Source organism: Gastrolobium bilobum, unplaced genomic scaffold (genome assembly GCF_033153095.1).
Source record: "Gastrolobium bilobum isolate Gb01-03AN ecotype WA unplaced genomic scaffold, APGP_CSIRO_Gbil_v1 utg16004, whole genome shotgun sequence".
NCBI classification, from domain to species: Eukaryota; Viridiplantae; Streptophyta; class Magnoliopsida; order Fabales; family Fabaceae; genus Gastrolobium; species Gastrolobium bilobum.
The window spans coordinates 119,015-143,494 of NW_026895316.1; the positions used below are offsets into that span (position 1 = coordinate 119,015).

The 24,480-nt window shown below is 43.9% G+C and overlaps 2 protein-coding genes across 2 annotated transcripts; both read left to right on the forward strand.

The window, feature by feature from the left end:
- The first annotated feature begins 9,497 nt into the window (after positions 1-9,497).
- On the forward strand, positions 9,498-10,484 carry LOC133305369 (uncharacterized). Its single transcript, XM_061505573.1, has one exon. The coding sequence runs from the start codon at positions 9,498-9,500 to the stop codon at positions 10,482-10,484; it is 987 nt and encodes a 328-aa protein (XP_061361557.1).
- An 8,063-nt stretch (positions 10,485-18,547) lies between these two features.
- LOC133305392 (uncharacterized) lies at positions 18,548-19,699 on the forward strand. Its single transcript, XM_061505608.1, has one exon. It carries the CDS (start codon positions 18,548-18,550, stop codon positions 19,697-19,699), a length of 1,152 nt encoding a protein of 383 aa, XP_061361592.1.
- The last annotated feature ends 4,781 nt before the right edge of the window (positions 19,700-24,480 follow it).

Consider the following 24,480-nt stretch of genomic DNA (forward strand, 5'->3'; position numbering starts at 1 on the left):
CGTCTCTCGCTGCCATCAGCCGCCACCGAAATTTTTTTTTTCGGGGACCTCTTGGACCGAGAAGACCATTGCTTCACTGTTCCTCTTTCTTTTTCTTGTCTATTACACAACCAGAAACAAACGTTCACAGAATCAACGTACAGAACCACCGTACAGAACCTGTTCATCGTGATTGGAACCTTTTTCCGGTGGATTCTTCACTCCGAACAGCCACAGAAACCATCGCGCTCGCCGGACGACCTTCGCCTGAAAAACCCAGCACCATCGGAGGTCAGACGCGCCTCCACGCGCCGCCCTTGTCTCTGCGCGTGAATCCCACGCGCCGCCAGCTTCACCGGCGCGTGACAGCGCGTGACGGTGGTTCTCGGCCGCGGACCACCACGGTTCTGATCGTCTCTCCAAGCCGGTTCTGGATCTGTGCTCTCTACTTTGATCGGACATCGTTCGGTATTTTTTTCAGAATTTCTTGGCTTCTTGGAGTTTGTTCTTTCACCAATTTCTTGCCTCCGACCAGATCTGACGTTGTTTGGTATTTGTTCCGGTCACTGTGTTACTGTTTCGGCCGCTGTGTTACTGTTCCGGTCAGATCTGACGTTGTTTAGTATTTGTTTGTGATTTTGTGGCTTCTTGGAGCTTTTCTTTGACCATTTGCTGTGCAGTATGGCCTCTTCTCAAAGGAGTTCTTTTTCAAAATTTTATGATGGTACCTCTTCTAGACCTAAGAGAAATGATCGATGGTGTTCTTATTGTAAAAGAACAGGTCATATCAAGGATTTATGCTTTCGCCTTTATGGAAAGCAAACTGTCTTAGAAAAGATGGCAAGGATGCGTGGTCAAGCGCATTTTACTTCTTCTGAAATAACCCCTGCACCTAATGAGACCCAATCTGCATTTCGTCCAGATGAGTTGGAACGACTCCGAACCATTCTTGATTATCTGAGTAAGCCATCTGATACTAGTGCTTTGGCTATGACTGGTATGAGCTCCAAAACTCATTCTTTCATTTCTTCATGTAATGATTTTAAACATTCTTAGGTTGTTGATTCTGGTGCTACTGATCATATGGCTTGTTGTGCTGACTCCTTTATTTCTTATCATCCTACCATTGGAACTCATACAATATCCATAGCTGATGGCTCACATACATCAGTTGCGGGTTCTGGTGACATAAACTTACAGCAGTCCTTACATCTTAAGGATGTTCTTCATGTTCCTAAACTCTCCACAAATCTTCTTTCTATTCACAAAATTACAAAATATTTGAATTGTATTGTAACCTTCTTCCCTACCCATTGTGTTTTTTAGGATCTCGCCACAGGGAAGACGATTGGTAGTGCTAAAGAGCAAGGTGGGCTGTACTATCTGGTGTCACAATCTCCCGCAAATAAAGTAATAGATCACACATTCATGACTCATGGTCAATCAACTGCTGATTCTTTAATTTGGCTGCATCATAAGCGTTTGGGTCATCCTCCATTTAGTTTACTCAAATCTTTATTCCCGTCATTGTTTTTGTCTAAGTCTGTTGAGTCTTTTCATTGTGATGTTTGTGAATTTGCTAAGCATCATCGTGTGTCTTTTCCTTCTAGTATTACTAAAAGTGTTGAACCTTTTGATCTTATTCATTCTGACGTTTGGGGTCCTTCTAAGGTCCCTCATTCTTCTGGAAATAAATGGTTTGTTTCTTTTATTGATGATTACACTCGTGTCACTTGGGTTTACTTAATGCGTGAAAAGTCTGAGGTACCACAACTGTTCTTTCAATTTTATAAAATGATTGAGACTCAATTTTGTAAAAATATCAAAAGACTAAGGACAGATAATGGTACTGAATATGTCAATCACTCTTTTTCCCAATTTATACAAAATCACGGTATGATTCATGAACTTACTTGTGTAGACACCCCTCAACAAAATGGGGTTGCTGAAAGGAAAAATCGTCACCTTCTTGAAGTTGCTCGTGCCTTACTGTTTCAAACACATGTACCCAAATGCTATTGGGGAGATGCCATTCTTACTGCAGCGTTCTTAATCAATCGTCTACCCACTCGGGTTCTCGATCATGTAAGTCCTATTCACTCCATGACTTCTTTTTTTCCTTCTGTTCCAACTTTGCAAAGTCTTCCTCCTCGAGTGTTTGAGTGTGTTGTCTTTGTTCATATTCATAAACAGCATCGCAGTAAGTTGGATCCTAAGGCTCTTAAATGTGTCTTCCTTGGTTATGCTCCTGATAAGAAGGGCTACAAGTGCTATCACCCTGGAAGTCGGAAATTTTTTGTTTCTATGGATGTTACATTTCAGGAATCTGAGTCCTTTTTCCAAGGTCCTTATCTTCAGGGGGAGAATAATTCACCAGAAGACTCATCACCTTCCTTATTTGAATCTCCAGTGTCTACTTCTTCACCTGTGTCAGTGTCTCTTCCTCTTGTTCCTGTTCCTAATGTGTCTATGTCTGATCCTCCTGTGACTGATCCTCCTATGACTGATACATCAAATACACCAGAGATACAGAAGATTGTAACACCTGAATTGGTATATCAAAGAAGGAAACAGCCCACATTGCCTCAACAGCAACCTCAATCGTCTGAACCACTGGTAAGTCCTGAATCTCATATTTCTGATCATGATGTTAATACGTCTGATGACTTACCCATTACTACTGTTTCTGATGACTTACCCATTACTACTGCTTCAGATGATTTACCCATTGCTTTAAGAAAAGGAAAAAGATATTGTTCCAAGAAAACTTGTTCTTCCTGTCCCTCTTGTACTCAATACCCTATCTCCCTTTTTGTTTCCTCTGCTAATCTTTCTGTGCAGCACAAAAGCTTTGTTTCAGCACTAGATTCTACTTCAATCCCAAAATCAGTACATGAAGCTTTGAAAGATGGGAATTGGGCTCAAGCCATGCAAGAGGAGATGAATGCGTTGGAGAAAAATAAAACATGGGAGGTTATTGATAGACCCAACGGAAAGAAAGCAGTAGGGTGCAGATGGGTTTATGCCCTGAAATATAATTCTGATGGCACTCTTGAGAGATACAAGGCTCGATTAGTCGCCAAAGGTTACACTCAAACCTATGGCATTGATTATGAAGAAACCTTTGCTCCAGTTGCAAAGATGAATACAGTGAGAATCTTGTTGTCCCTTGCTGCCCATTACAATTGGGATATAAATCAATTTGATGTGAAAAATGCTTTCCTCAATGGTGAGTTAGAAGAAGAAGTCTACATGGAAATCCCGCCTAGTTTTGATTCTGTGAAGGGGAAAATAAAGTTTGTCGATTAAAAAAGGCCTTGTATGGATTGAAACAGTCACCTCGTGCTTGGTTTGGAAGGTTTACTAAGGTTATGATGACCTTAGGATATAGGCAGAGTCAAGGAGATCACACTCTTTTCTTCAAGCACTCCCAAAATGGGAAGCTTACTGTGCTCCTTGTATATGTTGATGATATTATTATCACAGGTGATGATTTTGTGGAGAGACAGATTCTGCAGACACGACTTGCCTCTGAGTTCGAAGTCAAAGACCTTGGGAAACTAAGATATTTCCTAGGGATAGAAGTAGCTCATTCAAGCAAAGGAATTTTTATCAGTCAGAGGAAATATGTTTTGGATCTTCTCAAAGAAGCAGGGAAGCTCGGGTGTAAGCCCTCTAATACTCCTATTGAGCAGAATCACAAGATAGGCTTTGAAGAGGAGAGTCCTCCAGTTGATAAAGGACAATATCAACGGCTAGTTGGAAAATTGATATATCTGGCCCATACTAGGCCAGACCTAGCTTATGCTGTTAGTGTTGTTAGTCAGTTTATGCACGATCCAAAGGAGAAACACATGCAGGCAGTAGAGAGAATTCTTCAGTATCTTAAAGCTACTCCTGGTAAAGGATTGTTATTCCGACGTGATGGTAATCTCTCTTTAGAAGTCTACACTGATGCTGATTATGCTGGATCCGTGACTGACCGTCGTTCTACCACTGGTTATTGCATGTTTCTTTGCGGTAACTTGGTGACATGGAGAAGTAAGAAACAAGATGTGGTTGCCAGATCAAGTGCAGAAGCTGAATTTCGAGCTATGGCTCAAGGCATTTGTGAGTTACTGTGGCTGAAAATTGTACTTGATGATCTCAAAATAAAATGTGAGGGACCTATGAAGCTGCTATGTGATAATAAGTCCGCTATTTGTATAGCTCATAATCCAGTTCAACATGATCGGACTAAACATATTGAGGTCGACCGCCATTTCATCAAAGAGAAACTTGATAGCGGGTTGATTACCACTCCATACATTCCCACTGGGCGTCAATTAGCTGATCTATTGACAAAGGGACTTCCTTCAGATAGATTTCAAGAACTTACTAGCAAGCTGGGAATGATAAATATCTATTCCTCAGCTTGAGGGGGAGTGTTGTAAATATTAGGCCTTTTATTATTATTATTATTTGTTGTATTGGGCCAAGCCCATTAGGTCAAGAATTAGGGTTTTTGGTCTCTATAAATAGAGACCTCTTTGTATCATATTAATACACAATTCTATAATATATTAGAATACCCTTTTTCAAGTCTTTTGCTAATTGACAGAAGGCAATTTGGAGGATAAGGCAATTTTTCTTTTTACTAGCAATTTCTTTCTTTTTTTGATACAAATGGAATTTGAGCATACAACCTACCCGTGCCCATTTACTAGCAATTGTACATACACGCTACTATGTGTATTACAGCAATTGGTTATATTTAATAAACTTTTCATATATATTAAAGTTTGTTTGAAATTATAATTTAAATATAAAATGGAGATTTTTTGTTTCTACCAACAACAAAAAACAAAGGAGATTTTGTGAAAATTTAACAATACTCAATTCACCGCCTCAAATATGGAAACCATATTCCGAAATAATCCCAGTATTCAGATGAATAGTTTGAAGTTTTAACGTAGGGCTTGTAAGTTTGCTAAAATTGAAAACATGTAACATATTCCCTTTGTTTGCCATTGAATTTGCATGTTTTGGACATAGTTTATTTCCTTATTTATTTTAGACGACCCTTATCTTAAGTCTAGTGGATTGAAAAAATAGATTCATTTCAATTTAAAATATTAGTCGTTTGAGAATTTTATGAAAAATTTAAAACATATTATTTATTATTAATTTTTAAAAGATTGTCATAGTTAACAAAATCATTTTCTTGCTTTATTAAGAGTTTCTCTTATTTGAATTATATACATAGGATAATACTTAGCTCACAGTACCAAAACGTACCTAAAGCTTAATCTTGTACCTTTCCTGAACAGAATTGTCTATTGTGAAAGATACCTGTATGAATTTATCCAAAAATAAAACAGTACCAAAACTTATATCACCTTACCCTAAAGTCATAAGTTTTGGTAGGGGTGTTAAAAAGTTTAAATGTAACCAAATGAAATAAAAATAAAAATTTATACAATTATAAAATAAAATAATAGAGAAAAGTGTTTGTCCTTTTAAATAATATAGTTTGTGTCATTTCACTCTCATAAAGAGGTGAGACCCACACCTCTATTTTTTTATTCACTCTCTCTCCTCCATGATTTATCTCATTCTCTCACTTAAAATGACACAACTTTACATCCTTCAAAATAATACACACTTCTTCCAAAATAATATGCATATAAACAGTGTTTAAAAACCCGGTCCGACCATCGACCCGGTCGAGGTCAAGAGTCCCGGGGTCACGGATTCAACCGGAGGGTCACGGGATCACTACGTTGACCCGGTTTTATACACTACAACAGATTCGGGAACTAAGGGCGGTTTTAATTTGGTTTAACTGCGGTTTAAACCGCCCCGAAAAATTTCAATGGCCTTTTCAAAACCGACAGTGAAAATGGTGTCGTTAAATCATATTACAAGATTTGACGTCGATTTTATACAACCGATGGTAGAACCGACTCTAGATCTGATCAATTTTTTTTTAAATAACACGTCGGTGTAAAACCGCCTCGGTTCTTCTTAAAAAATTAAAAAAAAATCATTTAAAATTTTGCATCCTTTTAAACAACGTAGATTCAAAATGAAAAAATAATATTATATACCACAAATTTTCAGCTCAAATTGGAATACATATCAATAATTTGAAAACCATCATGCCATCATTACATAACTAAATGGAAATTGATAACTAAAAGAAAATACATTCCAGCAGAGGAAACCTTCCCTGTTTTAGCACTGTCTTCCTACAATAATAATTAAAAAAGTATAATTATTATGGATTCGCTTTTTCTGCAGTTACTGCAGATAAGTTATTTGCAGTAAGTCAATACGACGTCGTTTTGGAACGCAAATCATGGTGTTTTTGTAATTTTAATTTATTTTAGGAGTATAATAGTCTTTATATTTATAATTTTTTAAGATTTCAATACCAAAACGACGTCGTTTTGGAAATAAATTGCATTAACTGCGGAAACATTTTTCCCAATTATTATTGTATAAAAGGGAAAAAAAGAAGAAGAGAAAACATTCATTATTTTCAGACACACACACGAGAAAATGTATAAAACCTGGAAACATAATTAACCAACATTTTAAAAATATAATAACTGGAAACATAATTAACCAACATCTTAAAAAAAGATCATTTACAAACATAATGACCCTCACATCATTGAAAGAAAATTTGAGGAAAGCTCAAGCCTTTATCAAAAGAAAAGCAGGTTTACAGAGGAAAGCCTTTATCAAAACCCACAACGTCATACAAATTATATATATATATATATATATATATATATATATATATATATATATATAAAATATAATTTTAAAAATTAAATTTAAAGTCCAAATTAACAGGAAAGAACCAAAATTGCACTGACGGATGAACAAAACCATAAAATAGATAGAAGGATAGAAATAAATAAGGCACCACAACATGGATAAAGAGATCGAAATAAACAAGACCTGGTCATAAAGCAATCTATTCATTTCTTTCTGTTTTCCTCTTTTCCATACTATATTATAAACACAGAGAAAATGGTTACAAGCTTTATTAATAATGAAGTTGGTAGCCAATGAAAATACTTATTCAACAAACTCAGATAAGTACAGGTGGTAAAAAAGAAGAAAAAAAATAACTATTATTGTTTATCGTCAATATACAATAATAAATAATTCATATTAATTTTCATATGCGGGTAGATAAATCATGATACAGCCAAATAATTGGGAGGAAAAGTAGATAACAAGGGGAAAGAAGTAATGACAGAAACTACCTTTTGCCTAAGGCCAAAAAAGCAGGATGTATGGTTGCGAAATTTGATCCAATGAGAAATTGATTGCAATATATAACATACAAAAATATATATAAATTCTCTGGTACTCACCTCCCAATATGAGTCAAATGGCTAATATCGAACATGATTACATGAAGAGCTACAAGAAAGAAAAAACAATTAATACATGTTTTAATGTTGAGATAATCTATTCCAAAATCCACCCACCCAACAAGAAACAAAAAAGAAAATAACATTCACCTGGTAGGTAAAAAAATAAACATAGGGGGAAAGAACAACAAGCATCAAGGGAAGGTACAAGACCTTCAATGCAATTGATAAAAGGTACTGTGGTAGGAACACAGTAACTGCTAACCAGTTCAAATGATTTAAATATCTTGCTTTTAAAATTGTTTTGGAAAATTAAGCTTCTAGCCTTCTACGGCTTAAATTACTACAAACTATCATTTTCAGTATTTATTTCTCTTGGCAGATACCACTTTCACTCTTTAATTTTGGTAAATTTCAATCCACTCTTTGAATTACCACAACTTCATTTTTTAATAACATTCTATTGAATTAAAAGGGTTGGAAATCAGAACATTAGTTTTATAAAGAAATAACATAGAAAAAGAAGTCCCTACATTTTATGAACTTGTGGAAATGCATATGCAAATTCTGCAAGAAATAACAAATGAACCAGAGAAAGAGCATTACCATATAGTAAGATTCAAGGATCTCAACCATTCTTCAGTTGCTATATATATGAGGAATAACCATGTCAAGGTCGCCTCTACACAACAGAAAACCTTGGTGATGTCAAAATCACTTATGCTGAAACTAAAATTTAAACCCATTATTTATCTTAAACATAATGGCTAAACAAAAGTTAGCAGGTAGAAAAAGACAATTGGGTTACGTACGTGTAAAGTAATATTTGTAAACCTGTCTCGGTAAGAATCTTCTGGTAGGAATTACATTTTGGATGTCATCAAGGTATATGTCAACGAGGTTAGATTACATCTATACCATCGTTGAACCGTTCCCTGGTTTTCATGAGGGGGGAAAAGTAGTCGGAATATAAGAGAAAACATATGTAGCATTAATTGTGGACTATTAATGCGCATATACCTCACGAACATAGAGCCCCTCCTGAACGGTCTTCTTGTTTGCCCATATATCAGAAAGTATATATATGAATTTATTGTTTGCCCATTAATCGTGGACTTTTTTTTTTTTTTTTTGCTTGTAATAGGAAACTAAATCACTTAAATTGCCACTTACAGTTTAGTCCATGAATTATAGTGATAACACCTGCAATAAATGTTATACAATCATTAGCATTTAATATTCTGAAAGAAGTGAAAGAAAGAGCCTCGAGGAACTTTCTGCATTGACCAAATATAGTTATTTATTCTTTCTCAATTATTGAATAAGAGATTTTTTAAATGGTGCCATTAGGGAGCAGATAGATTGTGCTCATAATTAGTCTCAGAAAACTTAGCTGGACTATTGACTTTTATGCAGGAAATATATTGGACTGCTGATTGAAATTATCAAGATTAGTGTTATGGATATGAATACCATATCCTAACTACCTACCCATGAATCCACCAAGAGATAAGGTCATAAGCATCTCAACAACTCCAAACAGCCAAAAGACATAAGATGAGGATCACATCCCAACAGAAAGGGAGTTGAATTCTACTGCAATTGGGGGAGCTCAAAGGGCCCAAGCCCAGTTAGGTAATCCTATAAATAAGAGCCTAAAAACCCCAGGTAAACACTTTTGACCTATTTACTAATACTGCCCACACTTGCACACACCCACTCATTGGCTATAAGCATATTGCTTGTGCGCAGTGATCGAGACCTCGGCTATAAGGCTAGTATACAATTGATATACACTATCTCTGAGCGCATACCCTACGGTATAAGCAATACGGTCTATCCTGGACCTAACATTGGCGCCGTCTGTGGGAAACGATAAATTTCGACTCCCATTCCACGATGACGAACACCCGTTCGACGCCTAGCACTTCCCAAATGCCGCCGCGTCAATCTCAGCCTCAGCCTTATGGCATGCCTCAACACCAATCTGCATCAGAACAGCTCCAATCGGAAGCAAACCCGGTGCTGGTAGAGGTACAGGTCAGCTAGGACGGCACACAAGGATCGACTCCCAGACCCCAGCCGAATGCAGCAGTGGCTGCAGTTCGTCCACCTCCACACAATGAGCCACCAAACGTGACAAACATGGCCATGGGCGCAATCCTTCAAAGGTTGCAAGAGATGGAAAACAGATTCCTGACTCAGCAGCGTATGGATGCCCAAAGGATGGCGACATTGGAGGCCGAGCTGAGGACCTTGAACGCGGAAGGCCGGACTAGGGGAGCCGGGCATGTCGTAAACGGCCAACCTCAGCAGCAACATGCCGAAGGCGTACAACATCAGAACGCCGAAGGCGTCCAACATCAGAATGCTGAAGACCTCCAGCATCAAAACGTTGAAGATCGACCTGGAAGGCACGACCATGCTGGTGATGGAGGACCGCTGCAGCAGAACGCGACTACAGTCGAAGGAAACGCGCAGAATGTGCAGAACCATAACCTCGGCAACAACCAGAATGGTGGAGGTCCGAACGACAACCAGGACGAAAATTATCTGGAGGATGAAGAGGCTAATGATAGCCCATTCACTGGGAGGCTCATGAACTTGGCCATACCGCCGAGATTCAAGAGCACCAGGATACCTCCATACGACGGAAGTCAGGACCCAGAAGCCCATTTAGAGGCTTTCAAAACCGAGATGCTGTTCAACGGGATCACTGGACCTATTAAGGCCAGGATCTTCGCGACGACATTGATTGGTCAAGCGATGACCTGGATAACCAGGCTACCTAGGAACTCAATCGACTCGTTTGTGGACCTAGCTTGGACTTTCCGACTTAACTTTGCAACAAGCAAGGTGCATCCGATGCCAGCCTATGCTTTGGGAAGAATCCGGCAGAAGGAGAACGAATCGCTAAGGAAGTACCTCGATCGATTCAAGGATGCCGCCCTCAAGGTGCGAGGTTTAACTGAAGCAGTGCACCTCTACTTAATCATTTCGAGATTAGATGGCGACTCCCCATTGGCGAGGTCTATCTATAAGAACCCGGTGAACGATCTGGAGGAGTTCAGACAAAGGTCGGACAAATACATTGACGTGGAAGACATGCGAAAGGTCTACGTCGAATCATGAGGACGAAGCCCGACACGTCGGAGCCCGAGTAAGAAAAACAACAAAGACCGGGACCAGAAGGGATCCAAAAAAGCAAAGGACACTCGTGATAAGAGGTTGGAAGACCGATCACCAAGGAGGAAGTTTGACGATTATACACCTTTGAAAGTGTCCAGATCCAGGATATGGAGAGAGGTAGCTCAGACCGAGATGCGCAATGTCGAGAGACCTCGACCCCTAAAAGCCAAGTTCGGTTTAGATAGAAACAAATATTGCGCCTTCCACGATCAAAACGGTGACTTTACGGATGATTGCTGGGACCTCTGAGATGCAATTGAAAAGCACGTCAGAGAGGGAAAATTGAAGCAATATATCATCCGAACATAGGGCAAGAAAAATAATAAGCGAAAGCAAAGAAGCCGAAGCCAAAGTCGAAGCCCAAAGAGAGAGGATAGAAAGGATCAGAGACAAGACCGACCCGCCAAAGGCAAAGAGGTCGATGACAATGATGAGGCTTTTCCCGAAGTCGAATTCGAATGCAACGTGATAAGTGGAGCTCTAGGTGGGAGAGGCCGTGTCTGTAAGAGACAGGCCGACCTTCAAAGGGAAAGACAGCAAACCTGCACCCCCTAAACTATTTTTCACTCAAGAGGAACTAGCAATGGTCGTACCCGGACGCACTGACGGATTGGTGATCACTGGAGTGATAGTCAATTGCCGAGTAAAGAGAATCTTTATTGACCACGGAAGCTCAGCTGACATAATTCTCTGGGATACTTTCCAGAGGATGAACCTGGATGAGAAGGACTTGAAACCATGTGTCACCGAGCTGGTCGGGTTCAACGGAGCGGTGTCCCCTCCAAAAGGCTACATTGACCTAAAGTTGACCTTGGGCACGAAGGACTCGTTCCGAGCTGGAAGGGTTCGTTTCGTCGTAGTGGACACCTCGTCTTCCTACAATGTGATCATTGGCCGGCCTACAATCCATGAATGGGATATGCTGATCTCCACTAAGCATCAAGCACTGAAAATGCCTGGGATGAACAACGAGATCGTCACCATAAGAGGTGATCAAGAAGAATCAATAAAGTGTTACTATTAGACTCTATGAGTCCATCATGGAGGTCCATCATCTCCACCTCGGCTTAAAGAGGGAGGAGCTAAGGACCAATCACTGAAGGCATGTGGAAGCGAGGTCAACTTGGTTGAACTCGACGTGAGAGAGGAGCTCCTAGAACCTCGTCCAGAACCCCAAGGAGAGCTGGAGGATGTTGATATTGCAAAGAACGACAAAGGGCACACCAAGGTGGGAAAAGACCTTGATACCGACTTCAAAGAGGAACTGGTTTCCTTCTTAAAGGAAAACTGCGACGTATTTGCGTGGAAAGCCTCAGAGATCCCTGGAATAGACCCAACTTTCTGCTGCCACAAGCTCTCCATGTACCCCGGATCACAGCCAGTGTCCCAAAAGAAGAGGAAGATAGGATCCGACCGACGTCAAGCCTTGAATGAGCACGTCGACGAGCTGCTAGAAGCCGGATTCATCAGGGAAATACAGTATACCACTTGGCTGTCTAACGTGGTGATGGTAAAGAAACCAAGTGGGAAATGGAAGATATGCGCGGACTACACCGACCTCAATAAGGTCTTCCCAAAGGACTCATACCCCATGCCGAGCATCGACCAGCTAGTTGACAATTCGTCAGGATTTCAGCTACTGTCATTTATGGATGCGTACTCTGGGTACAACCAAATCCCACTACACCCTGCCGACCACGAAAAAACTGCCTTCATCTCTGAGAAGGGAATTTTCTGCTACAACGTCATGCCTTTCGGCCTCAAAAATGCAGGGGCGACATATCAGCGGATGATGAACTGCGTTTTTCAAGGGCAAATCGGAAGAAACCTAGAGGTATACATCGACGACATGATTGTCAAGTCGTTGCACATATCGGCACACATAACCGACCTCAGGGAAACTTTTGAGAAACTGAGAGCTCACAGGATCAGGCTGAACCCGGCGAAATGCGCTTTCGGGGTACCAGCTGGAAAATTCCTGGGCTTCATGCTTACCAACCGAGGAATAGAAGTGAACCCCGACAAATGCAGGGCCGTCCTTGAAATGAAGCAGCCCGAAAGAAAGAAAGAAATCCAACAGCTCACAGGACGTCTTGCGGCCCTGACCAGATTTTTGCCTAAATTGGCAGAGAAGGCTTTGCCTTTCTTCAAGCTCCTCAAAAAGGAAGCCGAGTTTGGATGGGGGGAAGAATGCAAAAACGCATTCAAAAATATTAAAAGTTTCTTGGCCACCCCTCCTGTACTGTCAAAACCAGAGCCCGGAGAAACGCTGATCTTGTACTTATCAGTGGGGGAAGAGGCCATCAGTGCCTCCTTGGTACGGGAGACAGACAAATCACAACAACCGATATACTTTGTAGGTCGAACCTTGCAAGGACCTGAGCTCCGTTATCAGAAGCTCGAAAAAGTCGCATTCGCCCTGCTTACCACAGCAAGGAGGCTCCGACCTTACTTCCAGAGTCACCGAGTCATTGTGCAAACAAATCAGCCCATCAGGCAAGTACTTCACAAGCCGGACCTAGCTATAAGAATGATCAACTGGGCTGTCGAGCTCTCTGAGTTCGACATATCATATGAGCCTCGACAGGCGATTAAGTCTCAAGCACTAGCCGACTTCATCTTGGAGCTAACCCCATCCAATGAAAAGGGAAAAGGGAATGAAGATCTCTGGACAATACATGTCGATGGATCCTCGAACTCTAAGGGGAGTGGAGCTGGGGTGATCGTTGAGACCCCAGAAGGACTGAACATTGAGCATTCACTTCACCTGGCATTTCCGACCTCCAACAACCAAGCTGAGTACGAGGCGTTCATTGCCGGGATCGTACAAGCGAAAGAACACGGGGCTAGAAAGATAAAAATCATGAGTGACTCGCAGCTGGTTACCTCACAAGTTGAGGGAAAATATCAAGCCAAGGGTCCCCTCGTGATGAAGTACCTCCACAAAGTTAAGGAGCTGCTAGCCGAGTTTGACGAGGTAGTAATCCAATATATACATCAGAATGAAAATAATAGGGCCGACATCCTATCCAAACTCGCCAGCTCAAAGGGCTCAGGAAATCATCGCACTGTGGTACAACAAAGCATCCTGGAGCCGACGTGTGTCATGGTGATAACCGAGACTGAGGATTGGAGAAGGCCAATAGTGGCCTACCTAGAGAAAAGGATCCTGCCACGAAACACAAGAGGCCAGAAAACTCGTGAGGAACTCGGTCTGTTTCACCATAGTGGAGGGACAACTCTACAAGAAGGGTTTCTACACACCCATGCTGAAGTGTCTATGCAAGAACGAGGTCGAGTACGTGTTGGCCGAGATTCATGAGGGCGTAAATGGGCATCACATGGGAGGAAAAGCCTTGGCCAGAAAGGCACTAAGGGCAGGATACTACTGGCCAACTATGGAGGCGGATGCGAAGGAGCATGTCAAAAGATGCGAACAATGTCAGAAGCATGCGCTGATCCTTCGCGCACCCCCAGAAGAGCTGCAAACTATCACGGCACCATGGCCGTTCTTCAAATGGGGAATGGACCTACTAGGACCTTTTACTGCAGCTGAAGGACAACTCAAGTGGTTGATAGTGGCTATCGACTACTTCACCAAGTGGATCGAGGCTGAACCCCTCACCACCATTACCTCGGCAAGGATACGGAGATTCTTTGAAAGAAACCTCATCAGCTGATTTGGGCTTCCTGCTGTGATCACCACAGATAACGGAACACAGTTCGCTGACAAAAAGTTCCAAGAGTTAATGACCGACCTCAAAATCACGCATCGGTTTGCATCAGTTGAGCACCCTTAGACTAACGGACAAGCCGAGTCTGCCAACAAGGTGATCATCATCGGGCTAAAGAAAAGGCTCTTTGAAGCCAAAGGCAATTGGGTCCAGCAACTACACCTCGTCCTATGGGGTTATAGGACTAGTGCCCAATCTGCCACGGAAGAAACCCCCTTCAAGCTGACACATGGGTGCGAGGCCATGATCCCGGTTGAGATCGGTGAGCCGTCCTGGAGGAGGGTGCAGAGGTTACAAGGAACCGAAGACCAAAACATGGAAGCACTCCTAGTAGAACTCGACCTACTTGATGAATGCAGGGAAAATGCCAGATACAAGAATATGATGGCAAAGCGGCTAGTAACTGCTAGATTCAATAAGAAGGTCAGACCTCGGTCATTCCAGGCCGGTGATTTAGTCTTAAGGAGAGCAGACATCGGCAACAAAAACGCCAGAGATGGAAAGCTCGTTGCAAACTGGGAAGGCCCCTATAAGATCAAGGATAATCTGGGAAGAGGAGCCTACACCTTGGAAACTATCTCCAAGAAACCAGTAAAAAGGACTTGGAACGCGGACAAACTGAAGGCCTGCTATAGTTAGGTTACAGGTTCGACGTTCGAAATAAGGAGTCGAGCTCTTAAGCTCGGTCAATAGTTAGAATTATTTCTACGTAAATAAGACAAGCTATTAAGCTCAGTCAGTAGGAAGATTTATTTCGAAGAAAATAAAACGAGCTTTTAAGCTCAGCTCTTGTAAAAAGATTTCGTTGGAAATGCAAATAAAATGAGCAGTTATTTAATTCCTGTCGTTTATGCATATTAATTTCCACACAAGTAATTGAAGCCTCAGGAGCTTCGTGACCGAAAAGGAATAAAAATTTTGTTGACGAACGAAAAGTAATCCTAGATCGGCTAAAAAAAAAACCTCGGCGATTCATAAGTCGAATATGACGAGATCGTAATGGGGCAAAAGAAAATTAAAACATAAGTTGTAAAGCCAACCCAAAGCGGCAATTATGTTCAGGCAAGAAAATAAAGGGGCTCAAGGGCCCCATAACAAGGTTACAAAATGAAAGTCGGCATTCCGACCCCTTCATCAACTCATGTGAGGAGAAACGGCTTCATTAACCTCGGCTTCGGTCTCTTCATCATCAGAATCTGAACCCGGAGTCCCAGGAATGATAGCGCCGTCCTTCATACCATAAGAAACGTCCATTCCGTCAATAATAAGGCCAGGGTTCAGAACCTGGGCTTGAGCAATGGCATTGGCAAAGGCCCCAGTAGCTGCGTTCACGATTATGACCTAGCCCGGACTTTCCGACTGAACTTTGCAACAAGCAAGATGCATCCAATGCCGGCCTACGCTCTGGGAAAAATTCGGCAGAAAGAGAATGAATCGCTGAGGAAGTACCTCGACCGGTTCAAGGATGCCGCCCTCAAGGTCCGAGGTTTAACTGAAGCGGTGCACCTTCACTTAATCATCTCGGGATTAGATGGTAACTCTCCACTTGCGAGATCAGTCTATAAGAACCTGGTGAATGATCTGGAGGAGTTCCGACGAAGGTCGGATAAATACATTGATGTGGAAGATATGCAAAAGGTCTACGTCGAGTCTAGAGGGCGAAGTCCGACACGTCGGAGCCCGAGTAAGAAAAATATCAAAGAACGGGGACCAGAAAGGATCCAAAAAAGGGAAGGATTCTCACGATAAGAGGTCGGACGATCGATCTCCAAGAAGGAAGTATGACGACTACACACCCCTGAACATGTCCAGATCCAGGATATGGAAAGACTGAGATGCGCAACGTCGAGAGACCTTGACCACTCAAAGCCAAGAGCGGGCTGGACAGAAACAAATACTGCACTTTCCATGATCAAAACGGTCACATCACGGATGACTGCTGGGACCTTCGAGATGCTATTGAAAAGCACATCAGAGAGGGGAAGTTGAAGCAATATATCATCCGAACACAGGGAAAGAAAAATAATAAGCGAAGGCTAAGAAGCCGAAGCAGAAGTCGAAGCCCGAAGAGAGAAGACAGAAAGGATCAAAGACAAGGCCGACCTGTCAAAGGCAAAGAGGTCGATGATAAGGACGAGGCCTTTCCTGAAGCCGAATTCGAATGCAACGTGATAAGTGGAGCTCTAGGCGGGGGAGGAGACTCGGCCAACGCCAGAAAAAAGTACCTAAAAGAGGTCATGTCCGTAAGAGACAGGCCGACCTTTAAAGGGAAAGCCAGCGATCCTGCCCCCCCCCCCCAAGACTGTTCTTCACTCAAGAGGAACTAACGATGGTCGTACCTGGACACACTGACGGATTGGTGATCACTGGAGTGCTAGTCAACTGCCGGGTTAAGAGAATCTTCATTGACCACGGAAGCTCGGCAGACATAATTCCTTGGGATGCTTTCCAGAGGATGAACCTGGATGAGAAGGACTTAAAACCATGTGTCACCGAGCTGGTCGGGTTCAACGGAGCGGCGTCCCCTCCAAAAGGCTACATCAACCTAAAGTTGACCTTGGGCACGAAGGACTCGTTCCGAGCTGGAAGGGTTCGTTTCGTCGTGGTGGACACCTCGTCTTCATATAACGTGATCATTGGTCGGCCTACAATCCATGAATGGGATATGCTGATCTCCACTAAACATCAAGCATTGAAAATGCCTGGGATGAACAACGAGATCGTCACCATAAGAGGTGATCAAGAAGAATCAAGAAAGTGCTACTATGAGACTCTACGAGTCCATCATGGAGTCCATCATCTCCACCTCGGCTTAAAGAGGGAGGAGTTAAGGACCAATCACTGAAGGCATGTGGAAGCGAGGTCAACTTGGTGGAACTCGACGTGAGAGAGGAGCTCCTAGCACCTCGTCCGAACCCCAAGGAGAACTGGAGGATGTCGATATTGCGGAGAACGGTAAAGGCCATACCAAGCTGGGAAAAGGCCTAGATGCTGACTTCAAAGAGGAACTGGTTTCCTTCTTAAAGGAAAACTGCGACGTATTTGCGTGGAAAGCCTCGGAGATCCCAGGAATAGACCCAACTTTCTGCTGCACAAGCTCTCCATGTACCCCGGATCACAGCCAGTGTCTCAAAAGAAGAGGAAGATAGGATCCGACAGACGTCAAGCGTTGAATGAGCACGTCGACGAGCTGCTAGAAGCCGGATTCATCAGGGAAATACAGTATACCACTTGGTTGTCTAACGTGGTGATGGTAAAGAAACCAAGTGGGAAATGGAGGATATGCGTGGACTACACCGACCTCAATAAGGTCTGCCCAAAGGACTCATACTCCATGCCGAGCATCGACCAGCTAGTTGACAATTCGTCAGGATTTCAGCTACTGTCATTTATGGATGCGTACTCTGGGTACAACCAAATCCCACTACACCCTGACGACCACGAAAAAACTGTCTTCATCTCTGAGAAGGGAAATTTCTGCTACAACGTCATGTCTTTCGGTCTCAAAAATGCAGGAGCGACATATCAGCGGATGATGAACCGCGTTTTCCAAGGGCAAATTGGGAGAAACCTAGAGGTATACATCGACGACATGATTGTCAAGTCGTTGCACATATCGACACACATAGCGACCTCAGGAAAACTTTTGAGCAACTGAGAGCTCGCAGGATAAGGCTGAACCCGACAAAATGTGCTTTTGGGGTACCAGCTGGAAAATTTCTGGGCTTCATGCTTACTAACCGAGGAATAGAAGTGAACCCCGACAAATGCAGGGCCGTCCTTGAAATGAAGCAGCCCGAAAGCAAGAGAAAAATCCAACAGCTCACAGGACGTCTAGCGGCCCTGACCAGATTTTTGCCTAAATCGGCAGAGAAGGCTTTGCCTTTCTTCAAGCTCCTCAAAAAGGAAGCTGAGTTCGGATAGGGAGAAGAATGCAAAAAGGCATTCGAAAATATTAAGAGTGGCCTTGCCACCCCTCCTGTACTGTCGAAACCAGAGCTCGGAGAAACGTTGATTTTGTACTTATCAGTGGGGGAAGAGGCCATCAGTGCCGCCTTGGGACGGGAGACAGACAAAGCACAACAGCCGATCTACTTTGTAAGGCGAACCTTGCAAGGATCTGAGCTTCGTTATCAGAAGCTCGAAAAAGTCGCATTTGCCCTGCTTACCACAACAAGGAGGCTCCGACCTTACTTCCAGAGTCACCGAGTCATTGTGCGAACAAATCAGCCCATCAGGCAAGTACTTCACAAGCCGGACCTAGCTGGAAGAATGATCAACTGGACTGTTGAGCTCTCTGAGTTCGACATATCATATAAGCCTCGGCAGGCGATTAAGTCTCAAGCACTGGCCGACTTCATCTTGGAGCTAACCCCATCCAATGAAAAGGGAAAAGGGAATGAAGATCTCTGGACAATACATGTCGATGGATCCTCGAACTCTAATGGGAGTGGAGCTGGGGTGATCGTTGAGACCCCGAAAGGAGTGTCCATTGAGCATTCACTTCACCTGGCATTTCCGACCTCCAACAACCAAGCTGAGTACGAGGCGTTCATTGCCGGGATCGTACAAGCGAAAGAACACGGGGCTAGAAAGATAAAAATCATGAGTGACTCGCAGCTGGTTACCTCACAAGTTGAGGGAAAATATCAAGCCAAGGGTCCCCTCATGATGAAGTACCTCCACAAAGTTAAGGAGCTGCTAGCCGAGTTTGACGAGGTAGTAATCCAATATATACCGCGGAACGAAAATAATAGGGCCGACATCCTATCCAAACTCGCCAGCTCAAAGGGCTCAGGAAATCATCGCACTGTGGTACAACAAAGCATCCTGGAGCCGACGTGCATCATGGTGATAACCGAGACTGAGGATTGGAGAAGGCCAATAGTGGCCTACCTAGAAAAAGGGATCCTGCCAGACGAAACACAAGAGGCCAGAAAACTCGTGAGGAACTCGGCCTGTTTCACCATAGTGGAGGGACAACTATACAAGAAGGGTTTCTACACACCCATGCTGAAGTGTCTATGCAGGAACGAGGTCGAGTACGTGTTGGCCGAGATTCATGAGGGCGTAAATGGGCATCACATGGGAGGAAAAGCCTTGGCCAGAAAGGCACTAAGGGCAGGATACTACTGGCCAACTATGGAGGCGGATGCGAAGGAGCATGTCAAAAGATGCGCACAATGTCAGAAGCATGCGCTGATCCTTCGCGCACCCCCAGAAGAGCTGCAAACTATCACGGCACCATGGCCGTTCTTCAAACGGGGAATGGACCTACTAGGACCTTTTACTGCAGCTGAAGGACAACTCAAGTGGTTGATAGTGGCTGTCGACTACTTCACCAAGTGGATCGAGGCTGAACCCCTCACCACCATTACCTCGGCAAGGATACGAAGATTCTTTGAAAGAAACCTCATCAGCTGATTTGGGCTTCCTGCTGTGATCATCACAGATAACGGAACACAGTTCGCTGACAAAAAGTTCCAAGAGTTAATGACCGACCTCAAAATCACGCATCGGTTTGCATCAGTTGAGCACCCTCAGACTAACGGACAAGCCGAGTCTGCCAACAAGGTGATCATCAACGGGCTAAAGAAAAGGCTCTTTGAAGCCAAAGGCAATTGGGTCCAGCAACTACACCTCGTCCTATGGGGTTATAGGACTAGTGCCCAATCTGCCACGGAAGAAACCCCCTTCAAGCTGACATATGGGTGCGAGGCCAGGATCCCGGTTGAGATCGGTGAGCCGTCCTGGAGGAGGGTGCAGAGGTTACAAGGAACCGAAGACCAAAACATGGAAGCACTCCTAGTAGAACTCGACCTACTTAATGAATGCAGGGAAAATGCCAGATACAAGAATATGATGGCAAAGCGGCTAGTAACTGCTAGATTCAATAAGAAGGTCAGACCTCGGTCATTCCAGGCCGGTGATTTAGTCTTAAGGAGAGCAGACATCGGCAACAAAAACGCCAGAGATGGAAAGCTCGCCGCAAACTGGGAAGGCCCCTATAAGATCAAGGATAATATGGGAAGAGGAGCCTACACCTTGGAAACTATCTCCAAGAAACCAGTAAAAAGGACTTGGAACGCGGACAAACTGAAGGCCTGCTATAGTTTGGTTACAGGTTCGACGTTCGAAATAAGGAGTCGAGCTCTTAAGCTCGGTCAATAGTTAGAATTATTTCTACGTAAATAAGACAAGCTATTAAGCTCAGTCAGTAGGAAGATTTATTTCGAAGAAAATAAAACGAGCTTTTAAGCTCAGCTCTTGTAAAAAGATTTCGTTGGAAATGCAAATAAAATGAGCAGTTATTTAATTCCTATCGTTTATGCATATTAATTTCCACGCAAGTAATTGAAGCCTCAGAAGCTTCGCGACCGAAAAGGAATAAAAATTTTGTTGACGAACGAAAAGTAATCCTAGATCGGCATTCCGACCCCTTCATCAACTCATGTGAGGAGAAACGGCTTCATTAACCTCGGCTTCGGTCTCTTCATCATCAGAATCTGAACCCGGAGTCCCAGGAATGATAGCGCTGTCCTTCACAACGTAAGAAACGTCCATTCCGTCAATAATAAGGCCAGGGTTCAGAGCCTGGGCTTGAGCAATGGCATTGGCAAAGGCCCCAGTAGCTGCGTTCACGATTATGGCCTTAGTCTCGTCAAAGTCAGTCTGCAGCTTGCGGATCTGGGCATCCTTGTCATTCACAGACTTGGAAAGAGCATCTTTATCTACCTTCAGCTCTTCCGCCTTAGCATTGGCCGACTCTACAGTTTTCTTTGCCGCCTCCAGCTGCAAATTCAATTCATGAACCCTCTTCTCCAACTCGGATTTCTCGCCCAACAGCCCCTCCACCCTAAGAGCAAGGGACGAGTTGGAAGCTGAGGACAAATCGAGTCTTTGATGAAGGTCTTGGAACGACTGGAGCAAGGAAGACGCCTTCAGAGAATCCTCTTCCAGACGGATTAACGTGCTCCTCATCTCGGAAGTCAAGGACGAAGAGCCCATAAATTGTTGAGGAGGCTTCAGCACAGCACTAAGTCGGTCCGAGATTCCAACCTTCCACAACTCTCCAGGTTCCAAGACAATCAGGTCTCCCTGAGGAACGGAAGGAGGTGGAGGAAGTGAAGATGGCGAAGATGTAAAGAGGGAAGCCGAAACATCGGTTAAAATAACCTCGTCAGTGGCCGAACTATCGCCCTGTCCGACATCAACCCGTCGTCTCTTGATAGACTCGACCTCGGAGGAAAGATCTACTTTAGCTTTCCCTTTGGAAGTCTTCTTTGGCTTGGGCAAAAATTTCCTGTATTCCTCGCTCATCATGCTAACTGCAAAGGATATTTCAAAGGTTAGAACTCAAATCACAACACATGTCGGACAAAAGCCGTAAAAGAAAGCGACATACCAAATTCACAAAGGAGGTCCTCTCCAAATTTATCGACAATCCGACTCAGATCGATAATGCCGAATTTCCTGGCATAACTAACCAGGACAGACGCCGCCAGTCTCTCCGAGTCGGAAAGGGCCACTCCAGGAGTAGCGTAGTCCCTAGGACGCCGTTGATAGTGACTCCGCGTCCAGTAAAGCTCGAACCGACTCTCCAGGTCCCCATCGTCTCCCCAAGACGAGGCAAACCACGGTAAGCAGTCCGAACGAGCTACTACCCTGAAGTAGGCGTCCTTAAAACCTTTAAAAGATTGGGAGTAGGGGATAAAAATACCCCGATTTGGAGCGCCTCGGAAAGTCACCCAACCCTTTCTCTCCTTAGCCTCGGCCCCAGTCCAGGCTGTATACACATCAAAAAAGTGTATAAAGAGGCAAACTGTACAAGGAAGACAGAGGTAGGCGCAAACTTGTTCAAAACCCCGGATGAAGGCCCAGGAGTTGGGAAGGCGCAACCCGAAGTCTACGAATTACAGCCACCTGGAACTCAGTGAAAGGAAACCGAATCCCTAACCTAGTGATCATATCTCTATAAAGAAAAAAGAAGTGGGGTTCGTCTAAAATAGGCCCCGCGCACACCGGATAATCACCCGCTGGGAGCATATCCACCACATTAGGGTCTCCAACCGGAAACTGGGCCACGTCAGCAGGAGACATCGTGGACCGCAGGCTTAGTACCTCGTGAGTGACCCAATTCTGGACGTCGGACTGCTCCATTGCTGTGGTCCTGGAACACGAAGGGTGAGGATCAGTACAAAAATCATCCCAATCCGATCTAGGACTTTCGAGATCAGACGGCAATGAGCATGGACTCCACGAAAATGGGATGGAGCTTTCAGAACTGCTGACGAGGTCAACAAATGGTATCCGACTTGCAGCAGAGTCATCGAAGCAAGAAGGGATGACTGATTCAGGAAAACCTAGCTCGGTCGAAGAAAGACTGGAGGAGCTATCGCTCAAACCAAGGGGAGGAATCCGATCTAGAATGGATCTCGAACCCGGAGCTACTTGGGAGGACGGCAATATGTATGACAAAGGGATGGGCTCGGGTGAGGAACTCATCCTAGGCAGTGAAGGATCCGCTAAAGGAGGCTGGTTGGTGGAAAAACTAAGTTGGCTTTGACGACCTCCTCCTATCTGACCTCTCCCTCTCCTACCAAGACCACCTCGGGATCTCCGACGACCTCCCCTATGACCACGGAGAAGCTGTTGAAGCTTCTCCTCCTCAGTATACTCTTTACCAAAAAGCCAATACTGGACCGACCTAGGCAATCGCCTCACTACCTCCCCTCTCACTTCATCACCTCGGCCAAAAGCCTGGCCAGTAGAGGAGTCAGGGGCACTCATCACGAACCCCAAACAACACTCCGAAGAGGGAAACAGGAAACTGGGGATTCGAAAGGACGGAACGTAAACACCACCCTCGCTTCCAATGAGGACAGCTATCAAATTCAACTTAAACCAAGCGAAAAACAAACTTATAAAAGTGAAGAAACGTGAGGGTACCTGAATATGGAAGTGAATATGATGAGGACTAAACTCAAACACGCGAAAACCTTCACTGAAATTGACAAGAGCTCCAAGAAAGTTTCGAAGGCACAGAACCGGAAATGGAAGAGAGCCCAGGAGAAACGAAAACCGTATACCAGTTGAAAAGCTGGTATTTAAAGAAGAAGTAAAGTCATAGGCGCGAAGAGGGAAAGGCTGAAAACCGTTCGAGTAGCCAGGGGCAAAATAGCGAAATCACTTCTGCACGCATTCAATGTGCTCAATCATGACCTACACAAGGCTCAGCATAGCACACTCTGCACGATGCACGAACCACCAACGAGCGTAAAACGCGTGGACTGTCGTAACCGTCACAGCAGGCGTGACACGAAAGGTCAGGCAGATGTGATGAGGCCAAGCCCCGACTTCCGAGCTACAGTGGCGCCATGAAGTCTCAAATCAAATAAAAGGTCAACCAAAAGATCATAGCCAAAGGTCGCAACATGACCGAGAATGTCAGCTCGGTCCAGCACAATGAAATTAAAACTCGGAACAACGATATCCAAAATCTCAAAATGAGCTCAAGTCGCATCCGACATGCCCCCACTCGACTATACATACAAACATCAAGGAAGATCAAGGGGCATAACGCGTACGATCTTGACGAAAGCAACTTCGAGTTAGAGCGCAGACTTCAAAAACTCGAAGTTCCAAACCCGAGATCAATGAACTCGGACAAACTGAATCCGAGGTAACACAACAGCACCTCGACATCCCGAACCTCGGAATACCGAGCTGGGGGCAACTGTTATGGATATGAATATCATATCCCAACTACCTATCAGAATATCTAGTGAGATACAGAGTCATCAACATCTCAACAACTCCAAACAGCCAAAGAGCACAATATAAGGATCACATCCCAACAGAAGGGGAGTTGAATCCTACTACAATTGGGGAATCTCAAAAGGCCCAAGCCTAGGAAGGTAATCCTATAAATAAGAGCCTAAGGACCCCAGGTAAACACTCAGAACTCATTTACTACTTCTGCCCACGCTGTGCACACACCCACCTCTTGGCTATAAGCCTATTGCTTGTGCGCAGTGATTGGGACCTCGGCTATAAGCCTAGTATACAGTTGATATACACTATCTCTGAGCGCATACCCTACGGTATAGCAATACGGTCTATCCAGGACCTAACAGTCACGATTGGGGTATTTTTAGTCTTGAAGATCGAACTGTCAAGCTCTTCACTCCATGTGTAGATAGGAT